Genomic DNA, 25179 nt, shown 5'->3' with positions numbered 1-25179 from the left:
AGGCTTGCGGAACAGTCGCGCTCGCTCAAGACAAAGAAGACGTTCGGCCACGCTCTGGGAGACAGGTTTGGCTACCAGGTGGCGACGGAACAATGTCACCAGTGTGCAATATGTTGCGTAGAAAAAGCAACAGTTATGATTTCAACAGTAAGGAGACAGTAGAAATTCCTCTTCTTGTATAAAAAAATATCCGCTCCCAATGAAAGGAAGCCTTAAGAAAAACAGGGGGGTGTACAGCCCCTCCCCCGTCCCCAAAAGTTTTGTTGAAATCGCTGCTCGTGGGAGCCGAAGAACTATTTTCACTCAGTCAGAATAAGGATCAAAGCTTAGTAGAATTTTGTTAAAGTACTGCATTGCTTGATAATTTGAATAGTTGATTCTCGCTAGAACTTCCTATTATCTTCAGGCCTCCCAGAAGAATGTTTCTCAGTGCCCGTAGCCCGCAAGCCCTTCCACTGTGATAATCCACCTTATGAAATCTTCTCTCTCTGGTTTTACACAGCTGCAATCCATATATTAATGTCCTCCTCATTCCTGGTATCCCTGCGAAGCGAAAGCCCCGTCGTGTGTTTAGATAAGGCGTCTATGCTCATTTTTACGTAAGTACTGAATTGCGTTATCTTCGTTTGAAGCGTCTCTCGCAGTTTCTCTGAAATTGAACTTCCAGCATTGAGGCCTGCAACGTTTTATTGGTAAGACTCAATTTTAGCCGTGTGTGTTAATGTTACTTCCAGTCTTAGCGTTTCAGCAGTTCACACCCTAAATATGGCATTTTCCTCCACGTGGTGAATGAAGTTTTTTTTTAAATTTAATCTTAAAAGCTGCTAGAAAAATTTGAGCTGCGAAAGTGTTTAAGATGAATAATATTTGGCGCTGATGCCATTTTCAAGTAATTTTCGCGAAAACAATGAAGCTGGCATTGCTTTAAATTCAAAATACCCAACTGGATACATCAGGACTAAGTCGTCCTATTTGACGGTTATCCTGAGCATTTGACCGATAACGAAATCCAGGCTTTTTTAGCGGAGTGTGAGGCGTATTCATTAGATAGTGATGACGCACTGCTACTCTCAACGCTGATGGTCAAGATGAATGACAGGATGAAAACGACAAGTCTGATCACATCTGTGCCAAAATTTCGAGCTTTGATGACAACTGTGACAAAGTTATTAAGATTCAGTTCACTGACAAGAACCTTCCTCCACAGATAGACATCTCGCGAATGTGAAACTGGCTGAGTTTCTCCTTAAAACAAGATTTTCCTCACATCGACTGTCATTGAAAAGCGCTGGAGTGGTGAAGCAAAGAGAATTCCGAATCAGAGATCTGTGAATCGAGGTGAAACAATGCGGAGTGCCGAGTGAGAACAAGCTCTGTAAAAAGAGTCCCGCTACAGTCACCTGCATATGGCCCTGAGCCATAGGAAAATTGCCGAACGTGGTCAAATGACGAATCGAGGAAAAACGAAGTAGCACTATATTATGTTGTCGACACCTAAAATTAGCACAAAGGGCAAGCTTACCCGGCTGACTGCTATGTTTCCAACTACCGAATTTGCGTGAAGTAGGAAAATGACATTGTTCTTACATACTTCGTGGATACTGCATGTAACACTAAGATACCAGCAGAATCAGGACTGACAATTCCACGGTTCTCAAGAAACATGGTCCCTTTGTGTGCATTTTGAAACCAGTAACTAATTTCCCTCAGGCAAGCAGAAGTGACCACTTCGGGCCGACCTCAAGAATAGAAGCAAAACGACCGAGAGGCGACTACAAGAAAGAGGGTCAATGTTATTACACTAACACCTGATAAGGCAAGGTACGACAGCATTATTCTTAGCTTCTCGAAGTGAAGCCGAAGTATCACTCGAACCCTCTCCCGGTAGTCAACACGGAATGACAAAATGCCATGTACTTCTTTATTTTTCAACTTGGAGCCACTTCCTGCACTGTGACACGCTAAATGTCCCAGAGTGCCGAACTGTGCAAAGAAGATCCAGGATTTCCTTTTTTGCTTCGGAACTGCTTTATTTTAGAAAGTTATTTTCTATATTTTGACACGCAGAAGAGTTGCACAGAAATTCCTCAAAAATTGCTCCCGTACTCAGGAGGCTATAAGCCCTACATCGCCCCCTCAGCCCTTCCCTTTGTGATAATAACAGCGCCCTCTCTTGACGAAGGAATGCCGGGAAAGACAAGGTGACACGAGCCGGGTGCTAGTAAGCTCGAGCTCTGAGATGGCACTTTCATAACGACGAGGAATTAAAAAAATCGTCTGCAACCGACTGTTTCGAGTCGTTTCTCCCAACGGTAGTCTACAGGTGGTAACCCGGGCGTGGTCCCCGTTGCTCTTGCTGAGACGACGCAGAGCCAAAGAGAACCACCAGGACCCGTTCTCCACGCAGAACGCGGAACACTGCTCGGTGCCGACTTCGACGCCTCAGGCCCTGGCACCCCTCTCAGCTGCTGCTGTTCTCCTGCCACCCTTCTACGAGAGTAACCTAGGGCTCTGTGGTCATCAGGTCGAGGCCCACATTGAACTAGCCCACGTCACGACCCAAGCCACACGATAGTTACATGTCGTCGTCTCTACCCTACCACCGACTGCAGCTGAAGAGATCGCCGATCTCCAGGCCTGGTTCCGCATGAACCCCCTCGCGCATCCATAAGATGAGCTTAAGGCAGAGCTCCTCGCGCGCACTGCAGCGCCGACGCGAGCGCGTATTCAATAGCTTGTGTCTGCTGTGTACCTTGGAGAAAGCCGACCCAGTCAACTGCTCTTGTGCATGGCACGAGTTATTCCTCCAACGTCTGCCAGTGAACGTCCAGATGACCCTGGCTGCTGCCTCTACAATGGAGCTCTCCCAACTAGCCGACTCGACGACAAGATGCTGGAGATAGGCAACCACTCATCCTAGGTTGCCGCAGTCAGCTCTACAAACGTCGCCCCCGCTGCTCCTCCAATACCCCACCCTTCCCATCCGGAGCAGATGACCCCGTCCGCATCTATCAATCAGCTCTGCCGACGCTTCAAGCCGCTAACCGCTATTACGTCGACTCCAGCCCGCCTTGGGTCCCGACTGCATCACCGACAACGTGAACACTCTCGTTCCGGTTCGCAGGAACGCCGTTTTGGCTCACCATATCGGCCACCGTTCTGTTATTACCACCACCGATTGGGCGCCCACCACCGCCCACTGTTATTACCACCCCCGATTAGGAAACTAGCTGGCCGACCGCTAGCGGCGACGAGCGGTCAAAGCCTCGAACCCTGTCGCCTTTTCTGTGTTACCGACATAGACCACCGGTACCACATTCTTGATGGATACCGGTGGTCAAGTCAGTGTCCGGTCTGCTACGCTCCATGACCGCACATCGCAACCGACTGGTTCGGTTCCGGGCTCCCTAAGGTGCTCTACATAATCCAATTCGGCATCTGCTTGCCCGCTTTGACAATAGGAGAAGTCTTGGACTGGTGTAAGTGCCACAAAATTTGAGAGTAAAGGCTTACCCCAGTTTCTGGTGAAATGTAATTCGCTGTATTAAATACCATTTCTCTGTGATCGGCTGTTCTCAACTGCCACATCGGCACGGTACACAAGGCACCAGCATGCGTGTGATCCCTCCTTTAGAAACTAGAGCGTACCAATTCCTGCTAGAAATATTTCTGCGCATTTGGGGATTTAGAGAGCCTTTCAGGCAAGTTTTGTAAGAGCTTTAATTGTGAATTAACGCCAGTCAATGTTTCGCATGTTTCCTAGAAGCCTCTGAGACACTTGCCTTCCTCTCCGAGCCAGGCAAATGCCAAACACTTCAATGAAACTACAGGTCATGGTGCATCACAACCAAATGTAGGGATTCTATGGATTTCGTGTGCTTTTATGCCCGGCTGTATGATCTCACCCTCCAGGGAAACGCAAGAGAATACGCGAGTTTCCCAATATCTACTATGGTTATCCAATAAGAAGACGTGGCAGAGGGCTGTAAAATAAAGCGATAGGCCGGTCAGCACACAGACAGATGACGATATCGTCATACATATCAGCAAGAAAAACGCAGCTCGACATTATCTCAAGTGCACTTACGTTTGGACCACCTTTGAAGCCTCCTAAAACCCTGTTTGAAGGAAAGTCAGCATCCACATCTTTTGCCACCATTGCCTGCAAAAGAAGAAAAATAGCGTTAGGGATTTACGAGACAAACTGCTAGCGCCGTCTGGAAAGACAGACTTCATGGAATTAATTCTGACAGCCGGCAAAGTCTGCGCTACGGGAACTCTATACCGGTGTGCCCCCACCAATTCCTCGCCACATGACGAGCGGCGACGGTGATCGGCGCTGGTGCACAAATTGTGGGCGAAGTATGCATCCGCTTGGCTGCGACAGAAGCAGAATGCGCAGAGCCTTCAAGGCACCGAGGATGTGTTGGGAAATGTAATAATTTATTAAGCATAAACCAAAATTATGGTTGCTTAGCGCTGTTAGCCCAAATGTGAATTTGATGCGCATGCACTGCGTGGCCATTTTTTGCATTTTATTTTGCATCGTTTATAGTGGTTATGCTTTGTTACTTGCGAGGCTGTGGAGGAGGAGAGATTTTAATGAATAGAAAAGAGGTCTGCCTGGTTGTTAGCCAGGAGTTTGGTACAGCTCGTGATATTGTTAAGTGAATAAAGTAGTGTATCGAATGTAATCATAACTGTTGCGTGCGTTTGCTTATCATGAGTGAAGCGCAGTAGATACATGGCAATGTTTATTTCACTCGTTTTAGGCATGGATATTAGTCGCGGCTTTCATTTCGCAGAAACATGGCGTCGTTGGCGATGTCGTCGTCTTAGGTGGTGCTGTGAGCAGAAAACAGGTGGGTCACCTGACACCTAGTTTACGTCACTGTGACGTGATTACAACAGCATGGAAATACACCTTTTAACTGAAGGACGAGAACAACAAACGACTTTCAGTTAATGAGGACTTGAGAGCTATACCGCCCACAAATTTCCTTCTCCTACAGTTTTTACTTATACAGCCGAACCTGTTATATGTACCCTTTTGCACAGGATTAAGTGCATAGACTGTTAACGTAGAGTAGCAACAGTCAGGTGGTGTGACACGTCACGTAGTCAACATTTGATTACGTGACCACGACGTGATCGGGAGCGTGACCTAAAGCCAAGCGAAATTTTGGACATTAAGGTATGGTTTTAGGCGGCATGATGAGTCGGGCAAGTGGGCGAATTGGTGAAGGAGGAACTCGGCGCAAAAACAACGGGGCAGAGGAGGACAGCCGCTGAAATTTCTAGCAAGCGCTTCTCCGTGTCTGCTCTTCTTTCGCGCTTTTTTTTTGTTCTGCTCCTTGAAAACTAAAGGTGGGCATATTGTTATTGGTTCATTTTTCATGGATAGAACCACGCAAAAAAAAAGATGAAATACTTGAAGGAGGCCTACCTGCCTTCGCCAGAGGTGGCAATTAAATTGTGATATTAATACGGTACGCAGTCTAGAGACGAGGAGGACGTTGTTTTGTCGCGGTGCTGTTAACGACGATGAAAACATTGCAGCTTGTTTTGGTGTGACGTAGTTTTTTGCGTGCTTCTTGACTGCGGCCCTTTCCTGTTTCTTTGGTCGTTCAAGTCGCCGATGGGAGTGCCGCGGCGGTGGCTATGAGGTGCGCTGCGCGCGTTTACACTGCCGGTCGTTCTACGCCTGTCCTGTTCATCGTCAGTGGCCGCTGCTCCCATAATGTGATCCTCGGCAGTGACTTATTAGCGACCAACACAGCAATAATTGATTCATCTGCTGGCCTTCTACGCTTGGACATCCCCTCTGTTCGGAAAGCTCCAACAACCAAGCCGCCCCGGTTAGGTGCAGCTGAGTTTACTCGTCGGCCGCGTCTATGCTCCCATTTTTTCAATTCCTCCACGTTCTTCATAGTACGTACCTCGCTTACCCAATCAAGGACGTGGTCCTTCAGCGTAACGCCATCCCTTCCACACTGTCCCGACTGTCATCGGCAACCACACCTGTTTTCTGGTTCTGAACTTAGCCTCTGTGCTCAAGTTTTACCTTATGGCATCGCACTCGAACTGTTTTCTTGGACAGTAATTACCATTTCTGCTCTCATAGCTTCGCATCAACTTGATCTGCATGAGCTTCTCCGCCGGCCCGCTTCGCATCTGAACCCTACTTCTTAAATAATCGTGGTGGACTAGACACCTGACCAAGGCAGCGCCCCCTACATCCTTTTAAGTTTCCTAGAGTTACGTCTTCTATTCCGGGAATCGTCCTCTCTACCAAACTACTGTCGTAACCCGTCGCATTAACACGGGTGATGCCAACCCCATACACTTAAGGCTCTATCGTGTCTTCCCTTCTGAGCGCCACGTCGTTCAGACGAGAGTGACAAGATGCTGTCGAACGAAATTACAGATCCTTCCAGCAGTCTTTGGGTGTCCTCTGTAGGGTTGGTAAAATAAAGATGGAAGTTGGTACTTCTGTGTCTACTACCGCCATCTGAACAAGATATCAATGAAAGACGTCTATCTTCTTCCAAGAACTGATGACACTTCGACTACATGGCGCCAGCTAGTTTCTTCTATTCATTCAGCCTACTCTCATATTTCTGTTGACGAACGGGATTTTTGACTTCATTTGTCACCTCCTATGGCCTGCACAAACTCTGTCATCCCTCTCAGCCTCAAACGCTCCTTTAACCTTCGAGTGCATGACGGAATCGCTCATGCGTGGCTTTAAATAGACGACTTGCTTCTGCTACCTAGATGACATTGCTGTTTTCTCCACGTCCGAAAATAACCTGCACAGCCTTTCAATGATACTTGTGTCTTCCGCCGCGCAGGTCTCCAACTGAACTCCAAGAAGTGCACCTTTGGCTAGAGCCAAATTGAGGTCCTTGGTTTATTGGCTGATGCTTCCGCAGCCAAGCCCAACCCTGACAAAGTACGTGCTTTTCGCGACTTTACACGTTCTCCTCGTATTTCCGGTGCTTTATCAAGGACTCCAAGACAGGGCCAGTCGACTGTATATATATTATTATGGACACTGCATCTTCACTAATTACGGAACGATTCCTTCCTGATCTCCCTTTTCCTATGCCTGTTTTTACCTTCTTTGATTTTACCTGTCGTTTAAAGCACTTTGCTTCTTCGTCCTTGCGTCCCCCAAACTTGCAGGATAGTTCCCTAGTAGTTTCCGCCATTATGTTAAATACCTTAGCTGTCCAGCTATTAGCGCCCAGGTTCATCAAGCGTTCTTCATACTGTCACGTAGTGGTGGCTGTAATCTACAGAGATAAAAAGATAGCGAAAATGGCGCCTAAATAATACTGTTTATTTGGGCCGACTTGCGCCCACAATGGGCTGAATCACTGAGAGGTGCCGTAGCATCAAGTGTGCTCGACAGTGGTCGAACAGAATGCCCACTGCTCTCGGCCGTGCTCTATTTAAAGCTGATAGCGAACTTTCAAGAAACGGCGTGCAGAGGTACTACAGCATTCTGAAATAATGTAGAATCTGCTCCACCTGGATACGATAAATCGAGGTAACTCTCGTCGCGTCTTGCATCACGAACAAAGCCATAAAGAGGCGTTTCGGGAGCTTTCAAGAATGAACAAAAAAGACTACAATTATTCAAGGCATTATTCCCCTCTCAAGTAAGCATCGCCATGATGCTTTATAGCAAATAGGTCAACTTGGAACAAATAAAACGGAGTGTGCAAAATAAACACCGAGTGTAGAAGCAAAAATCATTTAGAGCGCTTAATAAGGCTTTAGACGGACGACATGGTAATACGCGGCGTCAATGGGATGCAGTCATTTCAAAAGGGATGACTTCGCAGTGGACTTCACCTAGACTGTGTTCAGTCCAGTTCACCTAGCCGACGAAGAGCCTTGCACAGGCAGTAACAGCGGCGCAAAAGTTTTTCACTCAACCCGCGGCGGCGAATGGGCGTCCAAACCCAGACTGGGCCTTCTGGCTTGTATTCCACGTTGAGTCTTCGTAGTTTGCAGCGTGTGGCCTCGGTGCGCTACTGTTCTTTCATCCGTAATCGGACAAGTCTTCAAGCTTCTGCGCGTTGAAGGTAGGCGGCGACGTCGACGTTATCTTCAGTAACGTTCGGCAGCATGGCGTCTAGCGTGGTCACGGCCTCCCTGCCATGGACGAGCCTAAAACGCGTCATCTGGGTGGTCTCCGGCACTGCGGTGAAACTAAGACTATGTAAGACAGGATGACGTCCCAGGTCTTCTGTTCGGTATCGATATACATGACGATCATGTTAGCGATGGTTTTTCTTTAGCCCCCCGTCAATCAGTTGGTCTACGGATGATATGCAGTTGCCATCCGGTGGATTGTTTGGCTGTAGCACAGGTTGGCTTGCGTCAGGTTCTACCGTAGAAGTTGTTCCTCTGTCCGTCATGAGTACATCGGGGGCGCCGTGTCACAGAAGAATGCACTCCAGGAAAAATTTTGCCACTTCTGCTGCTGTTCCGTTAGGTAGCCCTTTGGGCACGGCATAGCGCGCCAGGTAGTCGGACGCGATGACCACCTACTTATTTCCAGACTTTGAGTTCGGGATAGGTCCAAGCAGGTTCCTGCCGAACTGCTGAAAAGACATTGAGGGCGGTTCAATATGGTGCAGAAATTCTGAATTTCTGCTGGAGAGGTCTTTCGTCCCTGAAAACCTCGCCACGTGTTCACAAAATATGCGGCATCGGCAGAGAGTCGCGGCTAGGAATACTTGTCTTGAATGCGGCGCAGGGTGTGAGAAAATCCGAAGTATCTAGCTGTCGGCTCGTCGTGTGAAGCCTTTAGAACTGCGCGGAGGCATGCAAGTACAACAAGGAAGTAGGCTCCTTTGTTCGCTGCGAAGTTCTTCACGAAGACATCATTCTGTACAGAGAACGAAGGCTATCCGCGCTTGAACGATGCGGGGAGTGAAAAAATCTCTTCGGATGTGTCACAGAAGAATGAACTTGCGGGAAAATTTGGCCACTTCTGCTACTGTTCCGTTAGGTAGCGCTTTTGGCTCGGCGTAGCGGGTCAGGTATTCGGCCGCGATGATGATGCACTTATTTACGCACGTTGACGTCGGGAAAGGGTCAAGCAGGCCCATGCCGAACTGTTGAAATCACGATCAGGTGTTTTAGGTCAGGGTCGGAGCGTTGCTGCTCTGCAAAAGAGGTGGAGCTGCTGGGTCCCAGGAAGGCGTCCTCACCGCCGTCCGGCCGCGGTGCATGTACAGGGGCTTGTGAGAGGCAGTGGGCGTCAGAGAGCGGAATTAAATGATGGTGATGTAAAATTCCTGAAGGCGCAGGCCCAACGAGCGAGGCGGCCAAAGGGGTCTTTCAAACTGCAAACCAGCACAGCGCGTGGTGATCGCTGATTACATTGAACGGTTGTGCGTACAGTTAAGGGCGGAATTTCGACGCAGCCCATATTTTGGCAAGGCATTCCGAAAAGTTAGCCTCGACTTTGGTCAGGGAACGGCTAGCGTATGGGATTACGTTTTCTAGCTCGTCGGTTTCCGTCGGGCCTGCGCCCGCGCTGATTGCGTTGGTATGAATTTCAGTCTCGGCGTTTTCATCAAAATACGCGAGGATCGATGGGGACTGTAAACGATGCTGAATTTCTTTGAAGGCTTCCACTTGCGGCGCTCACCATTTAAATGGCACGCCTGCATTTGTTAGTTGCGTCAGAGGCCAAGTGATGGGCGAAAAGTTTTTGACTAGTCGTTGGCAATACGCGCACAGTCAGAAGATTCTGTGCACAACTTTTCTGATGGAAGGTGGCGGAAACACTGAACTCGCAGCTGTTTTCTACGGGTCTGGGTGTACTCGCTTCTTGCTGACAATGTGGGCTAGAAACGGCAGGTATTCGTAGACAAAGGGGCGCTTCTCTGATCTCAAGGGTAAACCGGGCGACTTAATTGCGTTTAGTGCTGTTCAAAGCCGTTTGAGCTACTCTTCAATGTTCCAGGCGGAGACAACGGCTTCATCTAAATATACCAGGAAAATTTGCAACTTCAGACCTGCCAATTCTGTATCCAAACTAGCTAAAGCGTCGCTGGTGTGGAAAAAAGGCGAAATGGCATAAGCTTGAATTCGAAGGTGCCATCTGGAATAAAAAATGCGGTATTCTCGCAATCCCCTCCATCGACCTGAATTTGCCAGTACCCGTTGTTGAGGTCCATCAATAAAAAATACTTGGCGTTGCAGAGCCGGTACAGTGTGTTTAAAATTATGGGGAGGGGAGGGTAGACGTGCTTCTTATGTTGTGAAAGCGGCAGTAATCAACGCAGAAACGAAGTACTCATCTTTTTTCCTCACTAGAACAACCGATGCCACCCAAGTGCTCATTGGAGGCTGATAACGTCTAACGTCATCGCGAAGAATTTCTTCCACTTGGTCAGGGATGGCTTGTTCTTGCAGCGACACACGGTAGCGGCTTTGGCGAAGACGTCGAGTGTGCTGGTCGGTTACAATGCGATGCTTGGCTAATGGCGTTTGTCGGACCTTTCGGCAGTGATGCGAAGCACTCACTGTAGCTTCCAAGCAGATTGCGGATGTGGTCTTGTCTGTTCCGGAGCAGGGATGGGTCTGCGTCGAAAGTGGTTTAGTTCCCATGATCAGGCGAATCTTTCACGGATGGGTCGGGGTAGCCTAAGGAATATCGTACGTCGATATTTCGTCGAAGAAAGCAACCGTCGTTCCTGTGTTAACGTACCGGCATTCTTGGCTGAAGTTAGTCCGCAGTACTTCAGGTTGACTATTGGAGAGACATGCGATACCTCTTGCGATGCTGATTCCTCGGTCTAGAAGCAACTGTATGCTCCCCTCAATGATGGCCCCTGTGTTATTGGTTTCCGTGGCGCCTATGGTGCCGATGATGCTTGAGCGGGGTGGGACGCTCACTTTTTCCTCCAGGACGCTCAGGGCAAAGCAACGTTCCAGAGTTCTCATCGAAGGGACAGACTCGTCCATCCAAAGCGTGATCAGCTTTGATCGCAGGTTGTTGATCGCTTGGTGCTCATTAAGAAAATCTATGCCCAAGATCACTTCTCGGGAACATTGCCGTAGCACAACGAAGGTAGCAGGATAGGTATGTGCCTTGATAGTTACTCGCGCTGTGCATCATCCTAATGGCGTAATGAGGTGCCCCCTGTGGCGCGCATTTATGGGCTGTCCCAAACGGCCTTGACATTCCTCAGATGTGCAGCAAATGTTGCATTCATCACTGAGCAATCGGATTCTGTGTCGACTAGTGCGGCGAGTTTTCGGCCGTCAATAACTACTTCTAAGTCGAATGTCCTCGCTCTTACGTTACAGGTCGTCCTTGGCGTCGAGTGACGGATTTGTCGGGTATGTGAATCGTGGATGGGGCGTGTCGAAACTTTGCTGTTTGGGGCATTGTTTTGAACGCGGTTCGCGTCGTGGTCGGGGTTGTCAGTGTATGTGGCGTCGGAGTATCGGGGGCGGCGCTTTCATGCGGCGTAGTCGTTTGAGGATCTTCAGCGTTCAGCTCGTGAGCAACCTCACCTACAGAGGTTACTTTCTTTGGTTTCCCCTGCGGGGGCTGGAAGACCTTCATTGCACCGCGGCTACGAAGGTGCGGCGTGGCGACGCAAGACGCGAGGCTGACGGCGATGGTGAGCTCGAAAGTCGGTTCGGCGCATACTCCTATCGACGCAGGTACTCGCGGATTTTGGTACTCGCGGAAGCGTGGTCGTGGTGCGGTAATTCCAAAGCCACTAAGACCGATACGGCGATACGAGCAGTGACCAACAATATGCCCGCCTTTACCACAATGGAAGCACAGCGGGTGGTAAGCGGAAGACCTCCAGGCGTCTCATATCCTAATTCCCTGGGACTTGAGCGTCGTTCATAGGTTGAGCGGGCAGGGGCAGGAGAGCGGCGTTTGGGAAGAGATCATTCGTGTCGAAGTGCCGGAATTAGGGTGTCTCGTTTGGGCTGAGGACTGAGTACTGCAGGTCGCGGCTAGAGTCAGCTGGAGGCGTCGATGACGGTTAGCTAAGTGTATGCTGCACTTCTTCGTGGATGAGTTCTTCAAGGGTCGCTAGTTCAATCTGGTTGAAGATAACAGGCGCCACAGCTCTTCCCGCACAATTTCGCGGATGACAACCTGCAGGTTGCCTCTAAATGCTCTGCCATCCGAAAGGGTTGTTGAGGTCACATGGAGCTGTTGAGGGAAATGGCGGCCTCATGCTTCCAAAGTTTTCTGAATGGTGGCTGCTTTGGTTGTGATTCGTCGACGTTCTTCGATGGGCAGCGGGTCAGACCAAAGAAAAGTGCAACTTTAGTAGCACGCATCAAAAGGTCCCTCTTCTTTCCTTCTGTCATGTTATGATCGACTCTTCGAAAAAGACGCCGCTTGTCTTTGTGTATGCGGTCAGCGTCTCATTCGGGTGCTGGATGCGCGACTGTAGATACATTTGAGCTCTTCCTTTCCTGGCGATGCTGCGAAGATTGTCAGGAACTTACGCTTGATTGATCCCCACGTCGCCAGAGAAGCTTCCTGGATTTTGGACCGACTTTTGGCTAGTCCTCCCGGTGCGAAGAAAACGTAGCTCACTTTAGTCTGGTCATCCCAAGTGTTGAATACGGCGACATCATCAAACTCATCCACCCATTGTTCAGGATCCTCGCTTGGTGAACCGTTCAACGTGGGCGGCAGTAGGGGCTAGTGCAAAAACATGGGGGCTGGCGTCGTAGCCATGGCCGACGTCGGCGTTGAGGAGTCCTTCTTTGCTTGCGTGTGGCCGGCAGTAGTCCATATTCAGGTGAACGCCTCGGCAGACGACGGCTGCTTCACACTTAGTCTTCGGTTGAGACGGCTTATGCGGTTTTGTAGAGATCTACTTCTTCGAGACGGTTCGAGCTGCTCTTGCAGCTCCCGGGGGGTTAGGGCTTTAGGGACATCCGTTAGCACCTCCGCTATATGTCACGTAGTGATCGCTGCAGCCCGGAGAGCAGAAAGAGAGTGAAAATATCTTGTAAAGAAAATTCTGTATTATGGGCTGACTTGCGCCCGAAAATAACTGAATGACTCTGCGATGGCGTTGCAACAAGCCTGCTCGGCGGTCGTCGAGTGGAATGGCCGCCGCTCCCGGCAGTGCTCAATTTCAAGCTGATAACGTAAATTTCGAGATGCGACCTGCAGAGTTACTATAACATTCTGAAACAACATAGAATCTGCTCCGCCTGGATATGATCAACTGAAATAAACCTGGTCGCACCTTCTATGAAAAAACAAAGAGATAAAGCGGCGTGAGGCAGGTTTCAAGAATAACCAAACACTACAAATATTCGCGGCAATATAAAATACATTAACCTTACCGTGCATGGAACGATGCCCAGCACATGTCCCCCTGTATTGCCTCGTTTGTGGTTTTGCCTTGGGCACCTATGCTAATCTTCTAACCGCTCTCTGATTTATTTGTAATCTTGACCGAAAAGGCACAAAACCGCATTGCTCATCGTAAGCCATAGCATCATTACTCTTTTTCAGATACCTCAAGGTACTACTTATTTACTCTACCCGAATAATGCCCTATGTTTCATTATCCAGGCTACTCTTCTGCATTTTGCTCTAACAGACAGTGCTTTTTCGTGTAGATCGGTTCTCCGTCTATTCATACACCGAATTATCTATATTCAGTCACTCTGGGTCTTTTATTGTAAGCAACTGATTAGTTGAATCTTTCAGTATCAAGAGACCTGACTAAATTGAGATAAAAGCGAAGGCTGGAGCCTCTCCTTCAGCTCCAGAACTAACCACAATTTCGATAGGAAATCTTCCTGGCTATCTGCTACCAGTATAATATCGTCCACATACATTACACCAAGCAGCCTTTGCTCTACGACCTTTGTGCCTCATATGTACGAGATATCACAACTTAGATTATGTTCTTTTGGACTTCTTTTCATGTCACAGCAAGCATGAACAGCAGGCGCGATAAAGGACAACGTTGCCTTAGTCCTCCGAATACCTCGACAGTTGTCGTGTTAACGGCACAGAAATACGGCCAGCACCATACAGGCTACCTGCTTCGTGCACACGGCGCTGAAATTAGTTCTACTGGGCGGGAAAAAACTGCTGCCGTCAGTCGCTCGATTGGCTCTTAACGCAAGGCTCCATTTCCACGTCTAGAAAAAAGCTTTTAGCTGATAACTTTATTAGCTTGCTTCACTCGACACAGCTATGTTAGATATGGTTCCGGCAGAGAGCAGTAACACATGCCAAAGCGCACGCAGTTGGCGTGGAAACTAACGGCGAGGTGCCAAAAACTATTTTTTCACATCTGTATTCTTTCAGCATGAAAATATGGAATTTTTTAACTGTTTCAAAAAGCTTTTATCTAGCCAGGTTCACGAGTGCATAACATTTATTTGTCATTTTCTTCTGCGCATGCGCTGCAGCATTATTCTAATCCACAGTCGTCTTGCGTGTTAACCAACAACAAATGAGCAACTGTCTCATTTACATCCTTGTCTAATGCCAGTTTGTTCTAATATACTCGTTTCGGATGGCTCGGTTCGGGGACTTGTGGTCCGAATTTCTGACACGACACAGAACGGTTCTCGATATGGGTTGGTTTGCTGCCGTATAGGATGCTCCCATAATACTCAACGCTTAATTTGAGCTACTCAACAGAATATATTCCGAAAGCAACTAAACGGTCAGTGTCAGAAATTGTGTATTATTTTCACTAGTTTTCTGGGACAAATTTTTGAGACGACGCATGACAGTGGTCGATATGTACTTGTGTGGTGCTGAATCTGGCCACTTACATAATAGTGCACTGTGAATTTGTGATACTGGAGCATTTATTCTGACAGCAAATAAACATTCAATGTAGCTTCTGACACCATAATTAGCTAATAATAACGAGTTTTTCTGTTCACTCAGTTGCACCAATGGCCACGCCATTTGAACAAGAGCTCATAAATACTCACGAAAGAAAACAAAAAACTATGATAGCCATTAAACAGTTTATATTTGTGTGTAGACGATAGCGTATCCGGGCTCGGGCCTTGAGTATTAGAAGCACAAAGAAGTGCAGGCTTGTACTGTTATAAATTCCTCTAAATGAAGCCTCCCTATTGCTCTATAGCTCTCCTCATCGTACAGCGTGGCATGATCACAGGTCGCGCGTTCGTTTTTTTTTTATTATCTGAAAGTCTGAAAGTCAGAAAACACAGATATTGCTTCAGCATGTGGTGCTTAAGTCTTTTGGTTTGGTTTTAATGCGGATTAACGCGATTCAGGCTATGACGAACGTCGTAGTGGAAATCTCCGGATTATTTTTACCAACTAGGGCTCTTTAGCGTGCAATAACATCGTACAGTGCACGGGCCGCTAGGATTTACCCTCCATCGAAATACAACCGCCACAGCTGGGACCGAACCCGCGTCTTGCGGATCAGCAGTCGAGCACCACGGCAGCAGCGGTTCTAGCGTTGGCTGGAAAGCCACACAGAACGATTTGTGACTAACCTTTGCGACCTTTGATTCGATCTCTGGAGCATTCTTGGCGTCATCAGAATTCCCTTTTTTGTAATGCACAAGGAAGGCGCCAAATGCGTCAGCCATTTCTTTCTGAAAGCCCCCAAGCTCTAGCTGCTCAGCAGTTCCCAACAGACTCATAGGCATGACCTGAAAAGAAAAACATTCCAGAAGATGAGAGTATTCTAGAATTTGTTTTCATTTACCTGAAAAGAAAAACAACAGAAAAACATTGCGGAAGATGAGAGTCTTTTAGAATTTGTTTTCATTTACCTATGATATGAGGCACACAACAAGCAGTACACTCATCATCATATCAGACTGCCTACGCCTACTGCAGGGGAAAAGGCCTCTCCCATGGCTCTCCAAATAACCATGTAATTTGCCACCTGCGGCCACCACATCCCCGGAAACTTCATTGCATCCGCCCAGCTAACTTTTTGCCTCCCCTGCTACGCTTTCCTTGCCTTGGAATCCACTCCGTTACACTTGGGTACCAGCGGTTATCTTGCCTTCGCATTATAAGCTCCGCCCACGCCAATTTTTTTCTTCTCAATTTCGACTAGGATGTCATTAAACCGCAATTGTTACCTCACCCATTCTGCTAGTTCCCGGACTCTAAACGTTACAGCTGTTATTTTTCTTTACATAGTTCGCTGCGTTATACCTAAGTAAAGATGCAACATTCTCATTGGCCTCCACGATTGTGTTGTGGAGACAAAGCCACACAACAGCTTGACGAGGTCCACGGCCCCATACACTTGACATAAGCTAACACAGCAAGAAACGTTAGCAGTGCATGAACTTATACACTTTAATTTATACTGAAAAAAGAAAGAGGAAAAAGAATTGAAAGTAAAGGAAAACACAAAGATAAATTGCAAAATCAGCTCATACAGAACTATTTAAATAACTTGGGGGGAGAAAACGTAGCATCTGATTTCTGGAATTTTTTTTCGAGCTGGAATTTCCCACTCTTGCAGTATGCGAGTCCTACAATCTTTTCCTTTTTTGGAGGTACTAAACTAAATTAAATAAATTGTTATTAAACATAATGGCTATTTTATAGCGCCTAAGAAGCATGATTTTGTGATGCCCAGGTATTGAAGGTATATTGAGGTCTTTAATTGGGGATTCTGTGTGGAATTCCTCTAGAGAATTAGTTATAGCACGGATTCATTAAGTTGAACCTTGTGAAGTTTGTTAATATTGGTTATAGTGGCGGTTGGCCAAACTGAACGACAATAGTTTACATGGGACATGAACAAGCTATTGTATATCATGAGCTTGATGCTTCTTGGTAAATATAACTAATTTATTTAGTATCCAGCACACACGCAAAATTCTGGCTGCGACTAAATCTAATTGCATGTCTTAAGTCATACCTTGCTGAAAGAGAAAATCAAGGCATTTAAGTTGAGACAATTTCAATATGCGATGTTCCATATTTAAATTCTAAGTAAACGTTTATTCGGCGGTTCTTCGGTCGGAACGTCAGGGCATTTGTTTTCGTTGTACTACTGGCATGATAGTTTGCAGTACTCCATACCACACGACGGGCGCCGTTAATCCCATCAGCAGGATCTCGCCCTGTAAAAAGCAGTGTGGTATAGTCCGCATACATTATAAAATCGGTGTCATTATCAGTGTTAACTAAAGCTTTTATATAACGACAGAAGAGCAGGGGCCCAGTATGCTTGCCTGCGGTACGCCTGCTGTTAAATGGCTGAAATGTGAGACATGATTGTTAATACATACTTGTTGTTTGCGGTGTTTAAGACAAATAGTTATAAAATACCCCTCGGAAACCATTGGGATTCAGTTTTTTGACAAGGAAATATGATTAATTCTATCAAGTTCTCTTTAGTAGCCCACAAACACACCTAGAGTGCATAGTTTGTACTCAAAAGACTCCAGTATTCGTTTTGTAACAAAAGTGCGTGTCCTGTTGAATGCCATGTCATGTGTCCGAACTGCGCAATAGTGATTATATTGTGCTTACTGATAAAGGACGTCATGCGTGTATGTATTCGGTTTTCTAAACCTTTTCAAAATTCGGAAAGTATAGATATTGGTCAATAATTGAAAAATATTTTTATCATTACCTTTATGTTTTAGTTATTTTCGCGTCTTCCATTCGTTTCGGAAAGCTTCCCTCCGTGGAGGCCAGGCTAAAAATAAACGTTAACGAAAATTACGCCTAAACATTCTGTTACTGATTTAATTTGCAATCCATTGACATCAGTGCAGCTAGAACAGTTTAAGGATCTAGACGCGGTGACTACTTCTTCACTGGTTGAAGTTAGAAACGCGCTTTCATGCACCTGAATTCAGAAGAAAGCCGTGCAATCTAGATTATAGTTGGTGGTGTCACACAGAGTTGTAAAGTGATCATTAAATCAGGACGCTAAATTCATACCTTAAGGAGCTATGTCATTTACAGTAATATATATATATATATATATATATATATATATATATATATATATATATATATATATATATATATATATATATATATATATATATATATATATATATATGTCTTCTCATTGCCCTTACATCATAGAAATGCATTCATTCCTATCCTCACAAGATGTGTGTATTTCATTGCATTACGGTCACGAATATGTCTCACCCACTCTGCCCGTCTCCGGAATCTAAATGTTACACCTATTAATTTTCTTTCCATAGCTCGCTGCGTTGTCCTTAACTAAATCTGTAACCTTTTCGTTGCCTCCAGGTTTCTGCCCCATATTTGAGTACCGGTATGATCTGCATCAGCGGACACTACCTGCCTTAAGGGCACGTTTTCTCTACGACTTCCAGCGCCTCACTGCTAATTGTAAACTGCTGTTCCTTGCTGGACTGTGGAACATTAGTTTTCTGCAAGTGAGATTTTTAGACCCACCGTTCTGCTCTGCCTGTCTTAAATCATTGATCATGCTTTGTAGTTTATCTCCTGAGTGACGTCGTCAGCGAATCGTAAATTAAATCTTATCCCCAACTGCTTCCATTTCAGGCCTCGGAATACCTCCTGTAAACAGACGGTGAATAAGAAAAATTATAGGTGCAACATTAAAAGACCGGAAGGGGTGGAGTGGTTGAGGGAACAAACAAGAGTTAATGTCATCCTAGTCGAAATCAAGAGATGGAAATGGGCTTGGGCAGGGCATGTAATGCGAAAGCAAAATAACCGCTGGTTTTAAGGGGTAACGGAGTGGATTCCAAGAGAAGGCAAGCGTAGCAGTGGGCGGCAGAAGATTAGATGGGCGGTTGAGATCAAGTATTTGCGGCGATACGGTGGTAGCAGCTGGCAAAGTACAAGGTTAATTAGAGAGACATGTGAGAGGTCTTTGCTCTGAAGTGGGCGAAGTCAGGTTGATGATGATAACCACTATGTCACAGCCGCCACGTCTCAAGATAACGTCACCTTTCGACCAAGTGCCATGGTAGGCAGGTTCCCACTAAGCCAGCGGGGCAGGTTGGCCGCGTGGTTTTCATGACACGGAGGGCAGACGCAGTCTTTTCTCTGGAACGAGACCTTCAAGATGGCAGGTGGACCACCTGCTTTTTGGGGACACGAATGGATGGGCAGGCAAAGTGACATCTCTCGATCCATCAATCATTTATTTGCCACCTGCTTTATCACGAGATGGAAGGAAGGACAGAGGCCGCTAGAGCGTCATTTGGCAGACCAGTTCCTGCCGTGCCTACTACCCCGTACGCGAAGCTCGTTCCTCGTGTTCGTGCGGCTTTCCGTAACATTTTGGTGTTAATTGGGGTGCTGCCTCTGGTACGACGAGCTTCCGGGGCATGCACCGCTCAGCTACAATCGTGGAAAATACACCTTCTCCCGAGAGAAGGCGCCGCTTGAGAAGCTTAGATCCCAGCTCTGTCCTCCAACCACACCGTCCCTATCCATGACGTCGGCGACTGTAAGGAATACCATCCAGCACTCAGCGAGTTCCCCACCGCTGCTCCTCCATGCGCCTCGTACACCCACGCCATTTCGTGGCGCCAATTGGAGAATCTTAAGAAGAGGCTGGACAGCTACGACCATGTAGCTGCGTACAATACGTGGGACGAAGACTGACAGCTTCGGAATGTCTCTTTTGCCCTTCGATGCGCCGCCAAGACGTGGCTTCAGAACCAAATGTCCGAAATCACCAACTGGCAATTTTACCGGCTGCGGTTGCTCTTAACCTTCAGTACCACCTAATTGAAAGAGAGGACATACTTAGCCTGTAGTTCAGAACGCGGCGGCCAAACGAGAGGAGCGTCAACGTAATCCTAAAGAACACATCGCGGCGATTCAATCACGCCGAAAAATTAAGTCGGATGCGAAAAACGTGTTCCATCGTATGCAAAGGAAGCAACAAGAATAAAGTGTGCCCCGCAGCAATGGTTCGCGGATTGGGGCCTTCTGGCGATTACAGTTGTTTTGGACTTCCACATGCCAAAGCCCTATTACGAGTGAGAGGCTATTCTTGAGATTTTCAGCAGCACTGTACACTAACAGCTGCAGAAGCTTCAGTCTGTCGAGTAACGCCTTGGAATTGGAGCCATCTGCAACATCCTTGCTGCAGAAATAAGTCGAGCCATGAAGCCAACGCCGTCTCTCCATCTGTCCGCGCTGTATGCATGATATACAGCGACGGGCTACGCAGCTATGCGCCACCAACCGATTCCAGAATACCACGGCGCGGCTTGACGCCTAACCGCCCGTACAAAAACACACGTGTAACGCACATCTAACAACAGACTGCAGTGCTTGAACAGCCCCGAAAGATGACACGCCCTACACCACTACCCGTACCGCCCCGTAGGCCTGCGACGGTTTCTCCAGATGCACCACAACCAAGCTATGATGACTGACTCGGGGACGTCGACCCTCTCGCACTATCTGACATTCAACGTTCCACGTGCACCTTCGCCATAAGAATTAGTCCAGGTCGCCGTCGCCACGACGGCTGTTTTCACCAAATCATCAGTCGTCATTCAGGCAATCCTCTCGTCTGCGCTGGGAAGGCAAGGGAAGCAACGTCATGAAATAGGCTTGGAATCAATTGTCATTTTGAACGACCTCTGTTCCCTGACCTCTGATAACTCGAGCACCATCCGCTTGACGCCCCAATTCGAAGAACCGAAAATCCGACCGACCCCTGTGCCACCTCCTTGAAGGCGCGCTTTACATTAAGTGAACTAAGTTTAGCTTAAATGCCTGTAGTCGCTGACAACCTTGACATGACTACGCTTGTAGGGAGCAGTGGCGATTTCTCTTACAAGTCGTCGACTTCCAGTTGTCCCGAGAAACGTTGTCGCACTTCGGCACGGAACGCAAATATGGACAGCTGAAAGCCAAGTGGTGGCATCGCAGAGACTGTGCACCCCTAGACGAGAAATTCGCGGCTTTCTTCACTGGCTGCTTAACTATGTTTGCTCGGAGCTCAAAGAACCTCATCTTCGCGCTCGATCTCCATCGCGAAAATGTCATAACCGACCTTCCAGAAGTAATAGCGACATTTTCAACCCAGTGCGGAACTGCCGACGACATTGAGCCAGGCACGCCAGCCTTTTGCGTGTGCGACCACCATGCCACGCGTCTGCCGCGCTCCAGCCAGTTTATTACTGTAGAGGGCAATTACTCCAGCGCGCCCCACAGTATGGCGGAAGAAAAGTGTGGTTACCACTTAGGCAAAACGCCTGCGTTGCCCTCAGTGTCACTGCCCTCCACAACAAGCGAACGCTGCTTCTGGTAACCAATTCGAGCACCAAATAATGTCAATTTACGATCGCAAGAGCCGTAGCCTATTTCGATGAAGTTCACAAGGCAGTCGTCCATTGACTGTTATCGGTGTTGAACGACTCAACTCAGGAGCATTAGTATGGCAGGTTAAGTTTGAATGCTGACCTAAACATCAACAGAAACGACACCTGCAAAAAATCTTTGTTTCTTACCACGACTCCATTGCGGCCACCTCTAAGATCAGGCAGGCGTCAGTAACAAAATATCGCACTATCTTTGATGAAAGCAAAAGGCCTACACGTAGACACCACTTTCGAGTGTCGGCAAACGAATGTGAGGCGATTCGGCTGCAGGAATTATCTGGGGTAAAGTAATACAGTCGTCAAGCCCATGGGCTTCGCAAGCTGCGCTGGTCCCGAAGACGAACGCGAGGCCCAAATTTTGCGTCGCCAACCGACGCCTCCACATTATTACGAGAAAGGACGTTTGTTTATACGTTGCCCTGGATCAACGACTCGTTCCACCGAATCTGTAATGCGAGATTGTTTTCATCATTGGCGTAGGCAATGGGTACTGCCAGATCGAGGTGGACTATAAGGATGCGCTGGGACTCTGCGCCCAACAAATTTCTTTCCTTTCCCTAAACAGGTCGTTCATTTCCACAATGCGAAATCTACATCGAAGAGGGCGTATTGGGACTTCTTTACCAGAAAATGGACTCATCACTCTTGCTTCTACTGGGTTCCACCAGAATATGAAGTCAACAACTAATATGCGGGAGCGTGCTCTCGCACACCTCTAATGCGGTGGAACTCTCGCCACCGTCAACCAGGCCGAAAATTTCAGCATGTCAAAAAATGGCTGCTGCTTGGATCACTTTCGTTGGGCTGGACGTAGGCATTAGGACCGTGTTCATATGAAATCTGCCCCCTCTTCTTTTTGAAGCGAGAAATAAACGCTCTGTTTTTCTCTTACCGCAGTGAAAATGTAGGTCTAATGCATTTGCCCAGCCCATGCCCTCTCGTGGCGGTCCTTTCAACAATATACTATGTTTTGTTCATTTGCTTACTACCTGCTACAACGTACAATAAAATTCAGGTCCTTCTGCAGAGGCAATGCTAAAAAAAATCTGAACATCTACAAAGGCTCACACAAAATTCTGAACCTGCTAACCCTGATTTCTTATATCAACAAATTGTTACATAAACTAGGCCACATTTTGCAAAATAGCAAACTACTCATCTGGACTAGAGGTTCTTAGAAAAACCGACATCAATTTGTAGCACTAAATTCGACCTTTTCTGATTAGGTGGCCGCTGATTCTTCCGTTCTCCAAGCGTCGTTTTTGGTGCGCTTTTGATTTTAGATATTATAAATCGTTGATAATGCTTTCGTCGGTATCAGGCTCTACGCTGACGAGTCTGTACTGTACGGAAACATTTCTTGTGTTGCTGATCAAGGCTGAATTGTGACTTCAGAATGCAATGACATGGTGTAATAAATGGCAAATAGATGTTGAAAGTGATGAAACAATCTATGAAGATATTTAAAAAGAGCCTATTACTGTAGCCTCTCATGATGACAGGGATGTTCTCTCAAACATAAGCTCTACGCTGACGAGTCTGTGCTACACGGAAACATTTCTTGTGTTGCTGATCCAGGCTGAATTGACTTTAAAAGATAATCACATGGTGTAATGAATGGCAAATGGACGTTGACTCTGATGAAACAATCTATGAGGATAGTTGAAAAGAACCCTTTATTGTACCCTGTAATGATGACAGGGATGTTCTCTCAAAAATAAGCGAGTACAAGTAATTCGGTGTCTGAATTACTAACACCCTCTAACGTGAAAAACATGTCGACATTCTCGCAGCCAACTGCCTCCGGGAAACTATTTTTCTTAAGTCGCTCTTTTGAATTTTGCGACACCTGGTGCGAGTTTTTTTGCCTGCAATGTGATTCTTCGTGAAATGTTAGATTATACAATAGCCGTATGGGGTCCGTTTGATATTAAATTAGAAAAGTGAAAAAGGGCAGTAAGACAATTATTTACTTTGATTACTGGGCTCCTGAAGCAAAGTAGGTTCCCATCCGTGACACAAAGGAACAGAACATGCCGCCTAAAATGTTTCAGCTTATAAAGGAACACTGTAACATAAACACCTCGCGCATCTTCGCTTTTTTCACTGGTTATACCCTACGAAAACAGCACTCGCTGAAGTAACAACGCTAGCTACAAGAAAGAATTGCTTCAATATTTCGATTTTTTCCCTACAAGTATTATTCAATGGAATAACCTCACTAATGCCATGGTAACACAAGTTCCATTGACATTATTTGAGTTTCACTTGTCTGTGTAGCGAGCGCCTTTGTGTGCTTTCGTACTTCCCTTTTGTTTGTTGCGTCGCATTTCAGTTATTGCTTTCCTTTGCAAGTAGCAAGTGACCTGATGTGTTTTCAGTTATATCCCGCTGCAATTTTGCACTTCACTTCTAATATGATTTCCTATCTACCCTCTTAATATCTTGAAAACATTTTCGCGATAATAAGAAAAAAATTCAAAAAGTATCGTCGTGCCTTAATGCGTGCACACAAAATGAACAATAAAGGAGAAAACCTTAGGTAGCTTGCCGAAATTCCCAAAAGGATTACTTTCACTCTCTTCTGTAACAAACATGGCGACATTGTCGAAGCCAACTGCCTCCGTAAGGTATTCTTCTTAACACGCTCTCTAAAATTTGCGACACCTGCTGAGAGTTTTCTTGGTGTGGGAAGGAAGTTAGGCTAGGGAGTGTAAATTTTGTCCAAGAATAATGGCAGCTAAGAAGGGTAAACAAGTTGACTTGCAAAAGTGAAAGCAAATACCTCAGTTCAGTAGAAAGAAAGAAAGGGAGGGAATGTAAAAGCAAGGGGCTTTTGAGTTCTGGTAGTTGCTGGTGCTGAGGTTAAGGTAAAAGTAGATAACAATAAACCATAATAAAAGAAATGAAAGGAAAGGTACAGTGGAAGGGCAAACAGGTGATAAGTAGCCCTTGAAAAGCCAGTGTACTTTTCCTATTTTCTCTGATGACGTGCAAAATATTTTTAAAGAATTATGTTAGTACCGGACGGTACTAGAGAGATTCCAAGTTTCCTATGGGTTTGTTTTTCTCTGCTGGTGGTCAGCTTTAGAATTTGTTGATTAGGAGTGTGTCTCTATTTTCTATTTTCTGAATATTTCAAGACTAATTTAGAATGAACAATTTTAGTCAACCCAACTCGTCGCCACGTTAAATAAAATCTTTTGACACGCTTTTCAACGTCTTTCCTGTGCCAACATTTTGGCTATTTAGACTCATTCAATCATTGTCCGGCTTCTCTCATATATAGCTTTTTCTTTTACATTAGGAGCATTCAAGCATGTTACACGACGTGAAGTTAAAGCTATTCTTTATACCGAAGATGAGGAGGCTTGCCGTAATTTCAGCAGTAGTAATGAGATAGTAACAGCACACGCCTAACAAATTACTTAAAAGAGAAGAAAGTTAACCACTTGAAACTTCATGCGAAGGAGCAAAACAAATGCAAGCACTATCTAGAAGACCCTAGACACTCGGAAACACCAACACAACCACCCGGCAGAGCAGTCCGCAATACACCTGGACACATCACCCGCCATCAACTGTAACCTGAAAGAAATTGTACGCGAAACCTAGAACAACTAAGCCGTCTGATGCCCACGCTGACGCAACCTCAAGTTGCAACGCTGACGGATTTCATTGGTGAGGAAGTTCAGCAGGCTTTGGCCTTTCCTCAGATGAGCGCTTCCATCGAAAGTCCATGGCCATCACCTACGCTGCCGCGGTACACATTTATAGAGCTCCCGGTAAGCCCGCCCCATGAGCTTTATT

At 46.6% G+C, this 25179-nt stretch overlaps 1 protein-coding gene across 1 annotated transcript in view; it reads right to left on the bottom strand.

Annotated features, from left to right (window-relative positions):
• LOC144119988 (uncharacterized) overlaps positions 1 to 25179 on the bottom strand; it is a 161699-nt gene that overhangs the window by 85692 nt on the left and 50828 nt on the right. The window contains exons 8-9 of the mRNA XM_077652477.1: positions 15529 to 15687; positions 4088 to 4162 (exon numbers count right to left, since the gene is read on the bottom strand). Of these exons, the coding sequence (XP_077508603.1) occupies positions 4088 to 4162; positions 15529 to 15687 (234 nt within the window). The remainder of the gene's footprint in view (positions 1 to 4087; positions 4163 to 15528; positions 15688 to 25179) is intronic.

This window comes from Amblyomma americanum, chromosome 2 (assembly GCF_052857255.1).
Source record: "Amblyomma americanum isolate KBUSLIRL-KWMA chromosome 2, ASM5285725v1, whole genome shotgun sequence".
NCBI classification, from domain to species: Eukaryota; Metazoa; Arthropoda; class Arachnida; order Ixodida; family Ixodidae; genus Amblyomma; species Amblyomma americanum.
Note: the sequence above shows the minus strand (reverse complement) of the source record. Positions and strands in the feature narration are given on the sequence as shown.